The following is a 21,961-nucleotide window of genomic DNA, read 5'->3' on the forward strand; positions in this document are numbered from 1 at the left end:
AATAGAAGCATGAATGTCCTTGAAGAGCTGACATTTTCATACCTGAAATAGCTGAAAGTATGCTGAAGTAGAATTTTCCCATTCATTTGAATAGGGCAAAACTTTCAAAATAAAGCTGAATATTTCAAAAGGTATAAGGTTTACAAAAATCCTGAAGAGAAGCATGAATGTCCTTGAAGAGCTGAACATTTTGATACCTGAAATATCTGAAAGTATGCTGAAGTAGAATCTTTCCATTCATTTGAAAGGGGCAAAACTTTCAAAATAAAGCTATACGTTTCAAAAGATATAAGGTTTTATAAAATTCTGAGTAGAAGCATGAATATCCTTGAGGAGCTGAACATTTTCACACCGGAAAGTATGTTGAAGCAAAATTTCCCATTCATTTGAATGGGGCAAATCTTTCAAAATAAAGCTAAATATTTCAAAAGTTTGAAGTTTAGAAAAAATCTGAATAAAAGCATGAATGTCCTTGAGGAGCTGAACATTCTGATAGCTGAAAATATGCTGAAGTTGAATTTCCCCCATTCATTTCAATGTGGCATGATTTTCAAAATAAAGCTAAATATTTCAAAGGTATGAGATTTAGAAAAATTTAGTAGCATCAATGTCCTTGAAGAGCTGAACACTTTGATACCCGAAATAGTTGAAATTATGCTGAAGTTGAAGTTCCCCCATTCATTTGAATGGGGAAGAACTTTCAAAATAAGCTAAATATTTCAAAGTTGTTAGTTGAAATAGTGGTTTTAGCTGAAGATATGCTGAAGATATTAAGATGTGAAAATTTTTCCGATTGATTCATTTGAATGCGGCACAATTTGCTGAAAAAAGCTAAATATGTTAAAAAGTATAAATGTTACAAACAAGAAAAATACACACACACATGTCCTTGAAAAGCTGCACATTTGGACACCCGAAAGACCTTTTTAGGTGAAAGTATGCTGGAGTTATTAAGTGCCAAAAAACGGATGGAAGAAATCAGAAAAATAATAAAGAACAGGATAACATAGTATGGATGCTTTACAGCTTTACAGCGTCCATACAATTACATCCACTGTCAGGTCTGCTCGGCACGACCTGCCTCTCTTCCTCCTTTCTCTCTCCCGATCTCTCAGCCTGCAGGCTTGGCACATTCTGTAATCAGTGGCTTATTGGGTGAAGCGCACAGCTGAGGCGCATTCCACTGATCACCTTCCTTCCCTATTTAACCCCCTGGCAGATGCTTCATTGTTGCCAGAGCATTGTATGTGTTTATCCTTATGTTACGTGATTTCAACGCTGACAGTTTTCTGTGCTGTTGATTTCCTTTGTTATATTGGTGCAGCCACTCTTGTGACAAGCTTCCCAGCTGAACATACCTCCCGCTATCTCCCCGCCGTGAATTGCCTGACAATCATTGTGACCGTCTCTCTCAACGGTCACCTGCCTGTCCTGGTCCCTGCAGTTCTTTTGTCTACTCACCTGCTCGTCCTGGTCTCCTCAACCTCCACTGCTAAACCTGGTTTTGGTTCATGTATTATTCTGCTTAACTTTATTCCTTTCCATTTGTGTATATACAGTAATAAAAACTCTCATTCACTAGCATCTGTGTTTGCCTTGAGTCCCCCTCTCTCACCCCTGCCTGGTGTGGGACACCCAACCCTAACACCCACTGTATACCCATTTATAAGCATTGTATGTTTTCATATGTACAAGGGTAAAAGCACTAGCCCATAGTGAATAATTAAGCCATATACATAGGCCATGATGTACAATGTACCTCTGCTTTGGCTCTCTCTGGTGGAATGCCTTTAGGGATGAGGAACAGGCAATGAAGCTGGGCAGAGCACACACCCTGCCGTGTCCCAAATGGGCTTGATGTTTGGTCTGCTTTTAAATTCTCAGTCACACAGTTTAAATCAATTTACCTCCTAGGGTGCCTAGCCTTTCCTTTCACCCCAGAGATTTATAACGGTACAGACATACTGCACACATTGTCTTTTACTCCAAATAAACTTAATACTCACACACAGACACTTCCAGGCTGACATGCCAAGTAATTAAAAGTAAGTGTCTAAGCTGCATGAATGTGTTTGTGCTCGTTCAAGATGAGCTGAAAGCAGTGGAGGACTTCAGAAACAGATAAAGGACCCTATCTTGCAACAAACGCATTGTGTGCGGCGAGGGTAGCGCATCTGTGTTTCCCAATTCCCCACCTGTGCAGTTATCGTTTTCATGACATGCACATCACGTTACCTTTTCACCATGCCAGCAGCCTGTTCATTTTGCACTGGCAGGTGTGTCCGTATGAAAATGGGGTGTGTCCAGGTAAATTTTGGGTGTGTTGGTAAGGGTGCACAAAGTGCCTGTGATACTGACCAGCAAAAACCAGTTCTGTGGTTAACAGTCAAATCATCCTTACTAGTTAATAGGCACTTTGACAGCGTTATGATGTGCGCCTGTCTAGGTGTGTGAACAGTGCCCATGCACTGTGCTTGTTATACCCTGGGGCGCATTGCACAGGACATGCAAAACTAAAAAAATTTAAAAGATGATACTGTGTTCATTGGGTGTTGTGCACATCAATATATATGTATTCATAATAAATACAATTTTGATTAGTGATCATATTTAGAGAATTGGCTTATAACCATAACAAGGAATTAGACTGGCTAATTACTTGATCAATGATGTTCTCACATGCTGGTATATAAACAAACACATCAAACTGCATTTCCTCAGTGGAAAATCTTACTGTTGTTCAACCTGGCAAGTCCTCCAGTATGCTAGCATTCCGTCAAATGTTCAAACTCACATATCTCCTAAAGGGGATGTGAGGTTACACACTGATTGGATAATTGCATGTTATGCCCAAAACACACCCCTGCTTTAATGAGGAGGTTGATAATTGTAAAGGTTAGGGTGTGTGCCTGTGAGACGAGGCTAAGTAACTAAATTCATAATGTGGAAGGATGCTACGAAGGAAGAAATGAAAGCAGGAAAACACCCCCAAAAAGAGACAAACACAGACATTACAGAACAGGCCTGAGGCTACAATGTCATAAATGCCCTGCCCTAAATAGATACAGTGATGTTATATTTCAGTTTCAGGAGATGTATGACTGTGTTTTGTTTGTAAAAAACAGAGACAACAGATTAGAATGAGTGTGCTGAGGCTCTGCTGTATATGGACAGGCCCTCCGGGGCGTCTTGGCAAATGTGATAGAGAAGTTAGCTATTTTCAGCTCAGGAAGTTTAACCTACTTATCTCCTTTCACAGGGTGCATCCCAATTCCCTTAATTGCATCCACGTTTCCCTGACTTGCATTTTTTCATTGCATCTTAGTCCCACTCATGTAAGATGCCAGTAAAAAAATCAAGGGAACATGTTCTTTGAGACATGAGACATCCTTTCCTCCAATCATTCACCTGAAGCATCCAATCACCAACAGATTTTTGATAAAGGAGCGTGTCGCTCCAAAAGAGACTTCCATGAAGGATGGTCTCTATTCTCACTCATGACTTCTTCAGGCAACTTCTTCACTTCTCAGTCCTTGTTCCTCAGAGCAGAAAAAAAGAGCCTTGGGACATCCTTCAAAATGGCAGAATGCAACAACTTGTGGGTCGAGCAAGGGTTGAGAAGCAAGAGATGATCAAATAAGGGAATTGGGATGTACAGTCATCCTTTGCCTTCTCACCTTTTCTCACCATCTCTATTCTTCCTCCACTTCCTCTGTTTCCTTATGCCTCCTCAGCAGTGGATCTCTCTTATAATGTTCTTCAACTTCAGGCCCATATGTATCTGTACTACTTCATTTCCATTTAGTGTTCCATCCCCACTTTTAATGCAGGGAAAATATGAAGATTTACAGTGCTGAGATTACACAAGTAATTCTCTCAAGTGATAACTAATTCTGCAAATTAATTCCCCATATAATCATTTTAAGAGGATTTGCATTGAGTATCCTTGTGTGTATTCACCATTCATTGTATCCCACATCTTGTAAACTGTGAAAATGCTATACTGTTTCTCATATGTAATCCTAAAAAAAAAATTCTGAAATATACTGACACTTTTGAAAACACTTCTTAAATCTTATAATCTATATTATATTTTAGTCATCACCTTACAAAGCAGCCAATACTAACATTATTAAACAATGTTCTTCTGAGCATTTAATGATCTGTCACCACTTATTATGGTTTGGTTACTTTGGTTACATTAGTCAACTAAAACGTCTTGGTTAAGGTTATAGATCATAGTCATGGTTAGAACAAGGCCAAGAGTCCACATCCAGGCATTCAGCTCTTTGAGCCTGAGCTAGTGGTTTGAGCTAAATGCTAGAGTTGGCACGCTAACATGCTCACAACATGTTTACTATCTTAGTTTAGCATTTTAACATGACCTTTAGTACAAGCACTAATTAGCACAAAATACAAAAAGTACAACTGACACTGATAGGAATATCATTAGTTTTGTTTTATATAGACACCTAGGCTAAATGTGGTACAGTAAGCATTTTTTTTTTTAAAGAACCAGTTGTATGTTAAAAGATTCATTCAAAGGAATAAACCTTCAGCTAGTTTTCGTTTTACGGACCCCAGCTTTACTGCTTCAGTTGTTGTTTACAGATGTAACATGTTGCTGTTTTTGAAAAAAAGACAAAGCTAGCAACTACCTAATAAACTAAACTCTAAAGAGCCAAAGATTTTCCTCAAAAAATGGTGGAGAACAAACCAGATCCAAAATAAGAGCAAATATTGGTCTTACATTCATTAGGTGGCCAAAAACTCCAAATGAATGTTACTTCGTGTCAGCTGGTTAAGAAACTGCATGCAAAAAGTTCTCCATATTAACTTGTAGTCAAGAAGTGGCCAAATATTATGTTACTTCTAGCTATGCATATTTTTTGTGTGTCCCCATGTCGGCTGTAAAAATGTTGTGTTCCTTGTGAAATGCTGAATAATTCTTGAAAAGATGGCGCACTGAAAATAGCAGTCATCTGCTCCTTTTGATCCCGCTCATTACATGCATACAAACACAATGATTCAAATCAGCATACCCTTGGAAAACCAGAAGTTTACTGTCAGTGTGTGACAACCTCAAAAGTTGACATAGCGACTTGATATGCAAAGCAATCACATCAAGTGTTGGCCTTATTCTCTGCTTGTTGGTTCACACACATTTTGTGTTTCACAAGACACAAGTATACAGGAGCAAATCAAAGGCATGTCGTTACTGTTCTTGATCATCCACATAAATAGTGACTTCTACTCAATTTTAAAATATTTAATTAGTAGGTAAACCTGTCCTTGCGACACCCGCACTCAACCATTATGCATCTTCAGCCAAAGAAAAACAGCACTGTCACAAAATAACCTTCACTTAATGTGACAAAGGATTCAAAGATTCAAATGCAATTGGACACAAAATCCCTCATAAATTTTAGCAGTCCTCATCTTTTAATTACAGCTGACAAGTGAAATGCATTTGCATAGTGTAACCTTGTAGTCTTGCTTCTCTAGAGCACCCTTTGTTTTCTTTCTAAGCACTGTCTCCAGTGAATTTAAATAAAGTTCAAATATAAGCTGTCATTTTGTAGCATCTCAGTCATTGTCCCTCCACAGGTACTTTGGCCATTAGTAGTCTAAATAACAGACTCAGCTCTGAGATTTTTCCATTCTGATTGTCAGTAAGCAGTACCGACAGCAGAAGAAACAGACTCAGTTTATTCCAAGTATACAAATCATTTCATGAGTATAACTGGGCCAAAGGCAATTAGTGTGGAGGTAAAGGGAACTGTGAGAAAATCCTTTACAGGAGAAGCAGACATCACTTTACATACTGTTATTTTGAGTAAATTGCTTTGATACAGTAATTGGTTCATAAATGAGTTATGGAAACACAGAAGGTACCCTCCTTTTCCTCAAGCTATGTTATTTTTCATCTCCTAGCCAGTCTGTGTTTGTTTGTATACTCATCTTCGCTGACTGGATCAAAGTCTCTGGTGCTGTTTTAACCACTGACCTTTTCACTTGCATTTCTGGTTACCTGATTAGGCAAGCACAAAATATGATTCATGCTGCAGCTTTGAAAACATGTTTGACAGAGGCACTTGGAAGCTGTAATTAATTTCTATGTCAACACAGTAAGGACAGCAGCCTTATGTGCTGCCAGAAATGATGCAAAGACATATAACTGACTTGAGGCACAAAATGTTAAACTGATTTTTATAAAGCCAATACCTCCTTCAACTCCAAATCCCATGATCCCTATGAGCACTGTGGAGACAATGAGTCCAGGGTCTGTATTCTCACTGCAGTCATTTTGGGAATTAAGTGGTTTGGTTTATTGTATGGCTTCATGACCTCACTCAATCAACTCCTCTTTCTCCCTGTGTCTCCTCTCTTTCTCTGAAGTAACAACCTCTGTCTTGTTTCTGATAGTGAAGGTCTTTCTATAGACACGCATGTACACGGAAATCTCAGAGGCTTTAGAAAGTAAACAGGATTAACTGGCTATCCCTAGCTCCACTGTAAACGGCCTGTAATGGCAGCACTGCTTCTAAATTCCTCCATCTTGTTGTACCCCCTCCCTCCCTGCCTCCTTTTTCTATTAAACATGGAGGTTAATCCTCAACCTCCCTTGTCCCTAGTGCCGAGGCCCAGGATAAGCTGTCAGAGCTGGGCTGCTGATACTCCAACAGCTGCACAGCCTGGACACAGTAAAAAACAAGTGTGTGTATGTGTGTCTACATGTGGATTCTTGCATGTACAGGCTTGTATTAATGTATGTGTGTGAGGGTGTTTCCATATATCCATATCTATAGTTATCTGTGTTTGCATGTCTGTGGCTTGGGCTTTTTTTTTTATGTGTTGCCAAATTCAATCAGTCTATCCCTCCTCTTTTATAGAATCCAATCTCAATTGGAATAAAAAGCTGACTCTGGAACACCCTAAAGCAACAAAATGCACTCAGCACTGGCCACAAGAGCTCCTGACTGAGAGCCATTGACTAAAAAACACTGACCCATACTCTCCTGTCCTCAGCACTGGAGCTAATGGTAGTACCTGGAGCCAAATGATGAATCGCTAATGACTAACACACTCTTGACAAATGTCACTAAAGTCGATGTGTTTTTCTGCCTAGTCCTCTTTTCACTCAACACGGCTGACCTGCTTGCTGTGTGGCAAGTCAATATTGTTCAGCTAGAAGGGGAGTCACAGGAACCAGAAATTGTGGTTGGAATGGCACGTTCAGCTCACAGGTCACAGCCATTGTGTTTTTCCAAATAATGAGAATTAATGTTTCCCTGAGTTCTGTAATAGGTTCCTGACCTCTGTGAAGTAATTTGAGCTTTGAGGGACAAAATAATGAATAACTGCAGTTACTCACCTGGAGGCCATTGCCTTTTCTGACCCTCTTTACACTTAATAAAAAAGAAGGAGTAATATTCAGGGGAAGAGAAGAAAGGAATTAAATAATAACTCCTACAATATTGTACAGAGATCTCTAGCCTTACAATACATCTGATTGTTGGAGGTGTACACCTTGTGAGATATTATTTGAATATCCATTTCAAAGCCTTTAAAAGAAGCAGGGATCTACAATTTAAAGGACTAATCAGTGTATCACTCTCAGTATCACAAGCAGTATGCAACTGGGTTCATCCAAGTTTGGATGGATTAGATGTCTTGATCCATCCAAGTGAAAGTTCAAGGCTGCTGTGACTTGGATCCATCCATCCAAACTTGGAGGTCACCAGCAACAAAACTGGTGATTGGTAGATATACTGTAACTTTGTGGAGCCTTTAACTTTTCAATAATAGAGTACCATAGAGTACTACCCTCTGTGACCTCTTTGACATCAAATTAATTAAAATGAACTTGCAGTAAATAGAGAGAATTCCTGAAGCAAATAAACACACAGAGATAGAAACCCCTATCAACATAGTCATAACAGAGATGCAAAGTTGGAGGAGCTATTTCTGGTGTCTTTGCTTTTTGATAATAAAATCTCATTAGAACAAACAAACAAACAAACAATAACAGTCTAAAATGAATGAGTCTTGGATTTTTTTTTTTTTTTTATATTCACTTTACAGTGTACACGCCTTTGGACATAAAAATCAAAAGGTGACAAGTTAACAACTCCCAAGATGCATTGTGGTATGAAAAATCCAATCACAGGGCTTAAAATCCTGTTACAGTGCATGCAACACCATAGTGAATGTAGTGTTTTATTAAAACTATTGCAGCAGGTTGTTAGTTCTCCTTATCAAGTGTTAGTTTTTATTTAGTTTATTTAGTTTTTAGTTGGTCTCAATTTTATGGTGAAAAATAAGTTCTCTGAATTTTTTTTCATTATAGTTTTTGTTGATAAAATTAATTCTGGTTACTGTAGTAGTGAGAGCCATTTGTCATCAGAAAAAAACTGCTTCTAAGAAGTAAATAAAACTGGTGGCTGTAAGAATATCCAGGAGATGCTTTTGTTTCTGTGGTAAGGGAAAAATTACATTATTAAGCTTGGAATCATTTTTTCCCACTTTTGAGAAACAGGTTAACACAGATATCATCAACTTTGAAGCTGATATTGTTGAATGTGTGAGCAAACAGCTGGTTAATTACACATCCAGCTGTTGCAAAGTACTATCATTCATTTGGAGTGGTGTTTGTGTCCACTTGATGAATGTGAGTCCAATATTTGCCCTCTCTCTGAGCTCAGTCTCGACCAACTCGAGGGAAATGTGTGTCTCTTTAGCTGCTGACTGTGTCTGTCTACAGGCTGGTGCTGAGAGGCTAGTGCACAGTGGGTTTTTGTTACAGCAAACAGCAGCCTGATGTGGCTAAAACTGCAAAGCTCTGTAAATCAGAGAGCAGCTGCACAATGAGATGACAATTGTCTATAGGTTCATCACTGCAAGCGACCCCTTTTACATTGTCTTCACACTGTCATTTCATATACTGTTACTGAAAATTGTTGATTATATCCACTTTAAAAGAAAGTACCTTTAAAGTGCGTCTGTACTAGCCATCCACAATGTCTATGAAATGTATTTTTCATATTTATATATGCACCTGGCTTTTTATGTAAGGACAAGAACATTTTCAACAGTGTGCTGAAAGGAGCAGAGGTAAAAGAACAGGACTAGTGAATGCTAAATGGACACAATGTTTTACATTGAGCAGGTTACACAGGGACAGATGTCCACATAAGTGCACAGCTCTTTACCTCAGCAACACTCTGGTTGTTAATGCATTATTTCTTTGCACAGACAATGTCTCTTTTTCATCTCTGTCTCTCTCCCTTAGCTCTCCCTGCCAGCTGAGCCCAGATGGCCTTTTCTGTGTAGCTGAACAGTTCTTCCTAAAATCCCCTGTTCCTCACAATCACTTTCCATTTTTGTGACACCTGGAGTTACCCTCTAGTGCTTACAGGGGATCTGCTTTGCTGGCTCCTTTTTTAAGAAAGGGAAAACTAAAATAAAATAAAATAAAATAAAATAAAATAAAACTTATAGTGTGCAACAGCGAAAGAAAAAAAAAAACAGGGATTTTTCTACTTTTTCTGATTTTAAATGTAATTTGTTCTTTGTGGGCATCATGTCAAGGTAACATAGAGACAAATTAAAGCGAAGATTTTATGAAAATAAATCATGGAGTTGAGGCATAAAGTGAGAAATGCGGAACATGTTAACAAGGTGAAAACGATGGTGAAGGATGTAAAAAAGGTCCAGTGGGGAGGATGAAAGGATGAGGCAAGGAAACTGAGAAGCAAAAATATTTTATAGATGTATTATCTATTGGGTTAGGTGTGTGTATAAGAAAGATGAAATATAAAATACATGGGGTGACAATGTGGAATGGGTGGACTTATCAAGCTTTAGCTCCAACTGCTAAAACGTCTTCTTTAATCACATCAAACACACATGTGAACTATTTATAGAAGTGCAGGTTACATGCTGCAGGCAAAATCACACACAGACACAATTACTTTTCTTTCTTTCTCTTGACAGCTTATCTCTCTCGCACCACATGGAAGTACTGTAGCTCGCTGAACTGTTTGACCTTTATCAAGTTTTAGCTCAAAAAACATTGCATAATGTGGAAAGTGACAGCCAATCAACATATAATTAGATGAGTAAAAGACAGTGATCAAAATGGCATGTTACACATTTAACACTGACAGCTCTGTTAAAACTGCACCAATTTTCTGCCATTAAAAGATGATCGTTAAAAAGTCTGCTCACACATTCAAATTCTACCAGTCGTATCACTATCCATATCTTTCGTTACATGACAGCCTTAGCAGCCATTCGTATTTTACAGTAAAATCCAATGGACAGGGACACCAGCTAAATTCATACCATAGTAACTCAGCAGCTCACCGACCTGGCCCCTGGTAGTGGTTGCTTTATTAGCTCCCAAGTCCCAAAGAGCACATCAGGCTATACACTGGTGACTCACCGGGTCTTTAGTTTGTTGCGCTAACACGGCGTAGGTGGATATCCTGCTGCACAGGCATTTGGTGTGGACAGTGGTTGACGCAAGTGTTTGGCAGCCTTCTGTGCCCCAGTTTTCTGTACCAGCTTCCCTGGAGGTTGAGAGAAGGGGGGGGGGGGGGGAGCACAGGGGGTATAAACACTGTGAGACAAATGCATACAAAAAATGTTCACATGAATACACATGCCTATAAAAAAGCAGAAGGTTTTTGAGGGGTCGACGTTCAGTTTCGCCAAGTTCACCCATTCACTCTATGGCACAAAGCCGACGTAGCTTCAGATGCATTCTTTTTACAGTTTTCTTTGGGCAGAAGTCTATTTTTTAAATTCTTTTTGCGCATTGTGTGTTAGATATTTCCCTGCCATGAATGAATGCACTTCCGCTGAGATGGGAGGAGAGTCACAACTGAGGCTATGTTTGGTGTTCACTTGACCCAAAATTGCATTTGCAGGGAAACCTGCTCAGACAAATTCAGGTGCATGGCAGTTTTCCTAACAACAGTCTAGGGCTAGGAAATATAACACAGACACCCAAATGTATTTTAACAGCCACAATAACTTAAAAGAAATGCTTAAATCAACAACTGATCTGCTGGAATTCACTGAGGATAATTTATTGTGAACTCACCTGAATTCTGAAATATGTGTATGATGAATATTTTCAAAGACACATAAACTAGCCCTTAGGATCTGGCTATAGATATACTGTATGTTCAAATAGGGTTTCACACATCATTGAATTCACAACAGATCTGGAATTCATCGTGAATAATTTATTGTGAAGTTATGATAATAAAAAATGGTAATAATTATTTTTATCATTATGATTATTATCTAACCTCAAGCTGTGAGTAAACTACTCTAGTAATAGGATGAGAGTCTTTCTTGTAGAAAGCAAGTCATACAGTGCCTTGCGAAAATATTTGCCCCCCTTGAACTTTGCGACCTTTTGCCACATTTCAGGCTTCAAACATAAAGATATAAAACTGTAATTTTTTGTGAAGAATCAACAACAAGTGGGACATAATCATGAAGTGGAACGAAATTTATTGGATATTTCAAACTTTTTTAACAAATAAAAAACTGAAACATCATGAAGAACAAGGAACACACCAGGCAGGTCCGAGATACTGTTGTGGAGAAGTTTAAAGCCGGATTTGGATACAAAAAGATTTCCCAAGCTTTAAACATCCCAAGGAGCACTGTGCAAGCGATAATATTGAAATGGAAGGAGTATCAGACCACTGCAAATCTACCAAGACCTGGCCGTCCCTCTAAACTTTCAGCTCATACAAGGAGAAGACTGATCAGAGATGCAGCCAAGAGGCCCATGATCACTCTGGATGAACTGCAGAGATCTACAGCTGAGGTGGGAGACTCTGTCCATAGGACAACAATCAGTCGTATACTGCACAAATCTGGCCTTTATGGAAGAGTGGCAAGAAGAAAGCCATTTCTTAAAGATATCCATAAAAAGTGTCGTTTAAAGTTTGCCACAAGCCACCTGGGAGACACACCAAACATGTGGAAGAAGGTGCTCTGGTCAGATGAAACCAAAATTGAACTTTTTGGCAACAATGCAAAACGTTATGTTTGGCGTAAAAGCAACACAGCTCATCGCCCTGAACACACCATCCCCACTGTCAAACATGGTGGTGGCAGCATCATGGTTTGGGCCTGCTTTTCTTCAGCAGGGACAGGGCAGATGGTTAAAATTGATGGGAAGATGGATGGAGCCAAATACAGGACCATTCTGGAAGGAAACCTGATGGAGTCTGCAGAAGACCTGAGACTGGGATGGAGATTTGTCTTCCAACAAGACAATGATCCAAAACATAAAGCAAAATCTACAATGGAATGGTTCACAAATAAACATATCCAGGTGTTAGAATGGCCAAGTCAAAGTCCAGACCTGAATCCAATTGAGAATCTGTGGAAAGAACTGAAAACTGCTGTTCACAAATGCTCTCCATCCAACCTCACTGAGCTTGAGCTGTTTTGCAAGGAGGAATGGGCAAAAATTTCAGTCTCTTGATGTGCAAAACTGATAGAGACATACCCCAAGCGACTTACAGCTGTAATCGGAGCAAAAGGTGGCGCTACAAAGTATTAACTTAAGGGGGCTGAATAATTTTGCACGGCCAATTTTTCAGTTTTTTATTTGTTAAAAAAGTTTGAAATATCCAATAAATTTCGTTCCACTTCATGATTGTGTCCCACTTGTTGTTGATTCTTCACAAAAAATTACAGTTTTATATCTTTATGTTTGAAGCCTGAAATGTGGCAAAAGGTCGCAAAGTTCAAGGGGGCCAAATACTTTTGCAAGGCACTGTATTAGGAAACTACTATTATAGATATTTATATGCAATATGTTTACATGTAATATTTTTTCTTATCACATTTTATGAATGAAGTACATAATTTGGAGGAGAAGAAGCTACAGGAAAAGAATGTTTCATCACCATGTCTCATATTTCCATGTCAGAGGAAGAATGAAGGTGAAAGCGACACCTCTCCAGAGACATGATGGATTATGTGTGTCAGTTAGCAGTAGATGCAGTCATGGTGACTCTGCACCTCACTGACAAAAATATCAGCTTTCTATATTTGAAAACGCTCTCTGATGGAACATCTCCAGATTAGCCAAGGTGGCATCAGTCATAGGTTTCTGCTGGTTACACTGGTTGTTACTAAAGCCCACCTGGGTGCATCCACTATGTGCTAATACTGGTAGTAACTAAAACAGCAGATATTTGTTGGACACATACACTGACAGGCTATTTTACCCTACTGACATTAGAAGCCAATATCACCCCACTTTCTTGTGAATCTTCTTTGCACCTTAAACACTTCTTTGTCATCATTGTTCTTTTCTTTTTTTCTATCTCATCTCCCTTTTCTTGGAAAAATACCCTAGGAGTCTCAATGCCTTGAGTTAAAATGAACAGGGTATCAACTAACACTTATTAAAAAATTGTGTGGCAGATAAGGGCTATTCAGCACAAAATGGTTAAGTGCTCTGACACCCATGAAAGTTAAAGAGATTGCCCAGAATCTCATACAAAGAACCTGTGCACTTTATTGCTCTACATTTTTTCCTTGTTCCTTTTATTTGCCTGAACCCCTCCCTTTTCCTTCACTGTAAATGCTCTCAGGATTGAGTGTTGAGGTTGATCAATGCGATTCTAACTGAACTAATTACCTTGGCAGCTCACACTACACATTAATCTTATGTTTAACCCTGGATATACTTCTATTCTAGCCACCAGAGACAGGTGGTAGATATAAAAGCAATTGCAGAGATCATCTGATGGGGTCAAAAGACCAAATTATGACTGATGGGTAAAGCTGCAGCAAGACTGAAAAGCTTTAAAAACATATCCCTCTAATCAACTTCTCGTTATGAGTTTTGAGAGCCTCCATGTACACAGGTGTTGTTTTGCCAGAGTCAGAATAGCTTTTCTTTTGCTGTGTCTTTTTACTGGTTTGAAGTGGGAAGTGTTCAGTGTGGAAAAGGTGATGTCATGTGTTACTGTACACCAATTAGGATTCAGCAAATTTGTGGGGTTCTTTGGTTACTAATCAAATCTGATCGAACTACACAAAAATTGTCCTGATAAGATTTTTGATTGTAAATAATAAAAAAACACCTAAAGATGATTTTGTTGTTGCTTATTTAGCGGTGACTATTCAATGTTATAGTGACATACTCTAGGTATGGAGCCAAGTTTAAGGGTTTTAAGCGTTTAAAAAAAGGAAACCACTGAATGTGGGATTGTGAGGTTTTCTTTGTCACTACAACCTCAATAAGTTAGGTTTCAAGAAGCATGTGCTGTATAGGTAATCTGTGAAATTAGAGTGTAACAGCTCTGACTAATACACATCTGATAAATAAACTCCAAAAATGAGAGGTTTATGTAATGCAAAAATAATGTTCTTGACATGTACAAGTAGCACAGCAGCACAACCACTTGTAACAGAGTCTTGGATTCAGTCACAAGCAAATGTGATTTAGGCACCAATGAAAAAAACAGAAGTCACAGAGGATTCATGTCACTTTTGCTGCATATATTACAGCAGTGGCTACTGGTCTAGAGCAGGTAGAGCAGGCCTGTACATGAAATATTCTCCTTTAGGGGAAATCTTTACTTCAAGGTAATTAAAAAAATGTCTGGTCACTCTGGTCAGAGGAGGCATATAGTCTACATCCTAACATGTGAACAAATATTTGGCAAATGTTTTGCTGGGGAATGAAAGCAGCTAAATTTAAAAGAAAGGTTGGGAATGAAAAAGCATTCTGCTAGTGTATTTTATGAACAGAATACACATGTTTGTTCATTTAGTTTTTCTTCTCTAAAAATTTGTAGAGCAGAAAATGCTGAAATGTAATCATATTGCAGACAGCACGGTGTACACTGTTCTTTCACTGCTAACGCTTCATTGGAGAACTTAATTACCTCCTCTCAGGCTAATAGCAATGAGTACCCTCGACAGAGAAAATTTAATTAAGTGCTGCATGTATAAGGACCTCAGTATATTAGGATTTGCATGAGATTTACAATCTTCAAATCTCTCAATACACTGAAAAATAGATGGGCTTTGACTGGCAATACTGTACATTTGAGCACTGTTTACAGCTTGAGGGTTTGCTTTGGTGGTAGTTTTGCTTTATGAGAAACAATAAGCTGGCTTGTTGTGTGTGGTATTTAGACTATCTTGACATTGAATTTTACCCTGTCTATGGAGAAATAAGATGATAGAGAAAGGTATTTAAAATTATTACTTCTAAGATAGTTTTCTTCTGTTTATTAGGAATAAAAATCTAATGCGTTGCCCTGTTCTATGGAAATAGATACTATGTAAACCTACAAAATGGGAAGACCCAAAAAGTAAAAATCACACAGTATTTTTTAGTATTATTAAAGAATGTGAAGGTACGTCAGGCTGTGTTGAATGTTGGGACTGAAGTGTCATTTTTGGAGGTAAGACTATGTGCTGTATTTACCTGCATACATTCTTGTTTTGTTTTGCAAAAAAAGTTGCTTACATCGTTTAGATGTCACTTTACTGACTGTGGTATTCTGGTTGGGGAGCTAATGCTAGCTAGCAGCTGTCAGCAGATAACACAGCCACTGCAGATTAATCCATTTCTGTCCTGTCTGTGCTCAAGCTGAACACTAAAGTGGACGTTTGGACGTAGTTGAAGCATCCACTACTGTATGTAATTCTATGGGATAGTATTTTTTTTTTTAATTAACTTATGGATGTAGTGTTTATATCCGTGATGGATAATAAGCGTGATCCACCCAGAATGGTGCATACAGTATATCCAAAATTCAACACAGCGTGACGGCAGCTTCACATTTTATATTGCATCAAATCTGACACAAACCACATGCAACACATGAGTATCTGACTAAATATATAACTTCAAACATTTTTTTGGTTTGCTTTTCCAACTATTAACTATACTGTACAGCACATCTTTATTAATTAAGTATGTGGTTTTGGCTACTGTCAATCAAATAAATCAAACAAACTTTTAAAAAGTACATGGGCCATCCACCACTGATAATATGTTAATCACAACATACATCATTTAAGAATAAATAACGCTCTACTCTGACAGGCTACTCAACTACAATCAGTATGACACCAAATGACAAGAATGCATCAGCATTAATTCTCAACACTACTTCTGAACACAAAGGGATGCACACACACACACTCAAACTCATGTAAACACACATATACAGAACACACTATTCGTGCCAGTAAAGAGTTGTGAGTACAATTCCCTGATGATCGTCATCAGCGCAGTGACACTTCAAAGACTGAAGCTTTGAGACAGCTTGACAGGTAGAAACATGATGCATGACTTTGTGTTTTTGTGCATGCCTCAGACAGAGAGCAAAAGAACAGGGAGAACAGAGAGAATGACAGAATATGTGCACTTGTTACCTTTCATAAGGAAATCCTCCAAAGTGTGTACACTTTGTGAACTTATTTCAGGATTACATTTATATTTCTTAGGCTATTTAAAAATGTGTGCATGTGAATTCCACTGTGCCTATGTTATATCTACACATACAGCATATACAACATTTTGTATGTGAAGAGATCAAGTCAAATATTATATGTGTGTTGCATAGATAGGGGACATATAAAGGGGAAGTACTGCATACTAAATTATGCATACTGGTTAACTTTCATAGCATGGTACAATGAATAAACACGTGAAAGCAGGCATTCCTTTCATTTACAAAGAAGGATAGTCTGACTACATGCAAAAAAGACATACACATACAGCATCAAACATTCTACAGCAGCCTGGCAGCAAACAGGAAGTTGGGGTAATGAGAAAAGTCTGGCAGCTCACAACAGGGGGTCGCTGACGATAATACCAGCACACACACACACACACACACACACACAAATATACATTATCTGTAACCTCTTCGTTTTGGCAGCTGAGTTTGACTGCTAACCCTCATCTAGTTCAGCTGGAATTGATTGCTGGTTTTCATGTCTTTCAGCAAAAAGCCAGCTTTGACTTTTATTCAGTTTTATTTAACTCACAAATTTGAAACAACTTCCTATCTTTATTGCAGATCCACTAGAGTTGTGGATTGTGGATACACACTGCTGCTGTGCACCCCACTGTGCCCTATGAGGTATTGGATTGTCACCTGATCTTAGCTGGTGAGGAGAGACTAAAACAACATGGTTTTTTTTACTTTTGTTATAGCTTTTGAATGTGATTGGAGCCACTGCAGACTCTTATCATGGAAAACAGGTACCAGATGTACAAACAGGTGTGCATATCAGTATAGTTTAGGGCTATGAATCCCAAATGTATACACATAACATCATCCAGTTTGCTAGCATTGCAATAATCAACACATCTGTTGCTTGGTCTTGCTTTTAACAAAGAATAAAGTTTTATTTAATGGATGTTAGAGTTGGCTTCATTTTGACAGGTGCACATGTGGATTGCAGTTTTCTCTGATCAACCTGAGCCAACACCATACGTAACAAATATACTCAAGATTGCTAAGGATCACTAAGAGTTTGTAGCAATGCTAGCTACTACGTGAGGCTGTACTTAGTCACAACAGTGGATTGAGCTTAATACTATTATTGGCATGCCAACATATTGACTTTTAGCAAGTGTGACATTCATTATTTTTAATGTGGTGGCATTTTCAAATTTGTACTAAACACAACTGAGGTTGCTGGGGCTGCCATTAGTATAGCAAACATTTGGTCAGAAACTGAAGCATTGGACATATTACACTTTCTGACCTGACTGTGGTATTAGATGAAATGTTATTGCAAATTGTTCTGTGGTGAACATGATTTCATGACAACATTTCAGGGCAATTTGCCCAATAGATGTAGAGACATTTCACTCAAAACTGCACATGCCAAGTTCATGGTGGCTCTAGATAAAAAGCCAGGGGCTCATCAAACCCAGAAAGAGTCATTCTCTGGGAAGCACAGTGCACAGTATTTTATGGCGATCCATCCAATAGTTGTCAGTACTGTATATCTGGAGTTACTGTCAAACTGTCTGACTGACATTGCCTTTACTACACTGTAATCATTGCTAAAATATGCTGTGCTTGTGATGAAACCAACAGCACCAAAGCATTCTTTCTCAACAGTATGAATGTATAGTACAGTATAACATGGCAAGAGCAGGGGCATATTACAATGATTTCCAATTTGTTCATTATTGCCAATAGAATAATGTTGCAGCTGTTAAGAAAAGTAGAAAAAAATTCCTCAACAACAAGCAGTAAATTGACCTTTTATATTTATAAATTGGGGGGGTTAACATTATCAGCTAATTTTAGCAAACACAGTCATAACTGATTTGGCAGATGACTACAGCAAATATTAGCAATGACTGCAGATATCGCTAAAATTGCATGTCCTGCATCCATTGCTCTACTTCTCATTGCTCATTTCTGACAAAATGCAACATTAAATGTGTGCTAACAGTGGAAGCAAAGAAGAAGCAAAAGACAGATCAGAAGCAAAGACAAGCCCAGAAAAATGTACAGTAGATAAGGAAAAGACGGCAAACAGCACTAAATGCAAAAAATTAAGAATGCATGGAAGGATGACAAAATAATTTCATACTTTGATGCAAATCATAGAAAGTTGTGTCCTCATATTGGCAAATCAAGTCAACTATGAGCATAATTACATGTTGAGCAAACATGAAAACCTTACTTTATCTAATGCAAATGTGTATAGAGTTATAACTAGTGTTATCAATTAATTAAAACATTTCATTGCGATTAATCGGACAATTGCCCATAGTTAACATGGATTTATTGCAAGCTAATCACACTTTATCTGTTACCAACAGAGGTGGAAAGTAACTAAGTACATTTATTCAATTACTATAGTTAAGTACAATTTTGAGTTATCTGTACTTGAGTATTTTCTTTTTCTGTTACTACATACTTTGACTTTACTCTTTTCTTAAGGAAAATATTGTATTTTTGTTCCACTGCATTTATTTATATATATACACATTTCCTTTTTATGAGTTATGTGATTTGTAACATTTTGTAACTTCCACAATATGCCAAATGTTTAATGCAGCTTTGTTGTCAATTTAATAACAAAATAACAAATGCTTAATCACATTGTAATATGCTATATGCAATACTTTAGGCCACCAACAATACACCCAGTAAGGTGTTTTCACTTAGTCTGCCTGGTCATTTAATTTGCCTTCAGACTGTGTTTGACTGAGATCTCCATGACCCTCTTTTTAAGTCTGGTTCACCTGTTAGGGTGGGACAAAGGGACCTTTTCTAGGGAAGAAATTTTGTCACAGTAGTAAAACAACAGGTGGTAGTGATAAAAGCAATAAAATTAATTATTCTTGTTGAATTCCATTTAGCTGCTTTATGCATAACCAGGTTTCTAATCAGCTTTCTACAAGAGCGTATGTGCAAAAGACAAGCTCCAGGGTCACCTCTGTGCGTGTGACTTGAAAAAACCAGGAAGCTGTCACCAGCGTAAACAAACAATTAACATGGCAAGCAGCAGCAACAGCAGTGCAGATAAAACTACAAAAATAGCAGCTAAAGTCATGATTTGCAGGTGAAACATTGCTAAAGAGAAAAGAGAACAAAATACAACCATGTCCATCGTTGTTTATGGGAGAATGCAGTAGAATAATGTCAGGCTTTACAAATGCGGGCACACCCGAACAGCATCTTCAGGGTGGGGTTTGGGGGTGAAATGGTTAGAGCCATCAGTTGAGTTGGCACTGCAGATGGCTGCCATCGGTTCTGTACCAGAAACAAATTCCTTGTGTGTAACATACTTGGCCAATAAAGGTGATTATCCTTATCCATGTAAACACATTACCTGATTTCTGCTGACATTAGTTACGTTCAGTAACCCAAGCTTCTCTGAGTGTAAGGCATAGCGCTCTAAGAACTGTCGCTATTGGGTTTATCCCTCGTGCATGTGCAGTCCTGAAGAGATTCTTTCGCGCCCTGTACTGGGCTGTCCCCAAACAGGTCTGCTGTGGTGGTATAAATAACAATGTGACCTGTGATCGGCTCCCTATACCAGCACTTTTTCTTCAGCTGGTGGGGCTGTCAGCTTAGGGCTGTACCTTACACTCATAGAAGCTTGGGTTACCAACATTCTATTTCATGTAGGCTACGTTCTCTAAAACCTGTTGCTATTGGGATAAAAGCGCAGCTTGATGTAGTCAATGCCCTGTTGGCACACCACTGCCCAAGAGCATTAAAAACAACACCTCAGTTTGCCAATATACCCCATAATAGCAGCCCAAAACAACATCCTCTCTCCTGCATTAAGCTTTGACTGAGAAGCAGGTGCAATCATGCCCATATAACACCTGACTGCCACTGTGAGAAGGTAGAGTGGCCATTCTGTTTAACAGTGGAGGAGAAGTGCAGGGAAGAGCACACAGTGAGAGTTTACACCTAACAATGCACAGATAACAGTTGAATTGCAAGAGCATACAGACACTAGTAACTCACAGAAATAATCAGATGTCTCACATTAGTAATAGTAATATAGTAACAGAACAGTAAACATAACGGTGCCGGTAGCTGACCACAATCAGGCAGGTAGGACCAGCAAAAGAGAACATGAGTACCATGGAGAGCGCACAGACAGGGTGTGTGTGTGTGTGTGTGTGTGGTAAGGCCACACACAACAACAGCCTGCATTGGCAGTACAGCCAAATGAGAGTACATGGCTGACAACTAATCACCCAAGCAAATGACACACATGCAGAATCAACCTTTGGTGGCAGTTGTATGCTCGCATTCCATGACGATGTGAGCCTCCCGGTTGCTTAGAACACTCAGGACTGAGTGAGCCAGTGAAAACTCGGACACGTCCCAAAGGTAGAAACAGGTAAAAGGACACGGAGAAGCTCAGGAGGCTGCTGTGCAGATGTCCTCCACAGCCATGCCTAAAGGCAGTGGAGGATGGAATAGCCCTCGTGGAGTGGGCTCTGATGTCACATGGGAGTTCACTCCCAGCTGACATGTAAGCTTGTGTGATAGCCTCACACAACCAGCGAGACAGCCATTGTTGGGTTAAATGCTGCCCAAGAGAATGCTTCCTGTAATGTACAAACAACTGTTGTGTTTGTCTGACAGCTGCGGTGCGAGCTACATAATGGGATAGTGCGTGAACTGGGTAGAGAACATGAAGTTCTTTCCATGACTCTTCTCTGGGAGGGGTTGGAAAGAACCCATCCAGGGAAATGACTGGATCAAAAAGAGGATGTTATTATTTTTGGCACTTAAGCACGATTAGGCCTCAGAATGGCTGAGCTGCCATCTTCATGGATAAGAAGGCATGCCTGAGACAGACAGTGCGCACAGATCACCCACTCACTTAGCCGAAGTTAGGGCTAAGAGAAGCACTGTTTTCAGTGAAAGATGTTTGAGAGAGATGTGTGTTATGGGCTCAAAGGGAGGTTCCCTGTGCACACGTAAAACAAGAAGTAAATTCCACTGTGGTGCCACTGAATGCATCACAGGCCTTTGTCTGCCTAAACTCCTTAGAAAATGTTTCACCAGCAGGTGTGTGAACACAGTTCTTTCACGGAAACCTTCATGGCATCATGGGATGGCAGTGGCATAAGCTTTCACAGTAGAGAGAGCCAAATTTCTGTCTATTAGAGTCTGTAGAAAAATTAGCACTTGAGCCAGTGGGCAAGAAGTGGGAGCTGTGCATCTTTAAATGCACCAACATTGAAAAACAGACCATTTAAGATGCTGTTTTTGATAGAGCTCTCGCGCACTGAATTGTGTGTACGACCGCTGGAAGCAACCCTAGGCTCTCCAGTTGCTCCTGATTAGGGGCCAGGCCCACAGTTGTCTTAGCACAGGGAACTGCTGGATCAGGTCATCTAGCTGAGAGAGCACGTCCTTGTGCCACAGCAGCTGCCAAGGCTCGC

The 21,961-nt window shown here is 39.1% G+C and overlaps 1 protein-coding gene across 1 annotated transcript in view; it reads right to left on the reverse strand.

Annotated features, from left to right (window-relative positions):
• adgrb2 (adhesion G protein-coupled receptor B2) overlaps positions 1-21,961 on the reverse strand; it is a 230,056-nt gene that overhangs the window by 51,188 nt on the left and 156,907 nt on the right. Inside the window, exon 17 of the mRNA XM_020586396.1 lies at positions 10,448-10,574. Coding sequence (XP_020442052.1) covers positions 10,448-10,574 — 127 coding nt within the window. The remainder of the gene's footprint in view (positions 1-10,447; positions 10,575-21,961) is intronic.

The sequence above is a fragment of the Monopterus albus genome, unplaced genomic scaffold (genome assembly GCF_001952655.1).
Source record: "Monopterus albus unplaced genomic scaffold, M_albus_1.0 scaffold404.1, whole genome shotgun sequence".
Classification (NCBI taxonomy): Eukaryota; Metazoa; Chordata; class Actinopteri; order Synbranchiformes; family Synbranchidae; genus Monopterus; species Monopterus albus.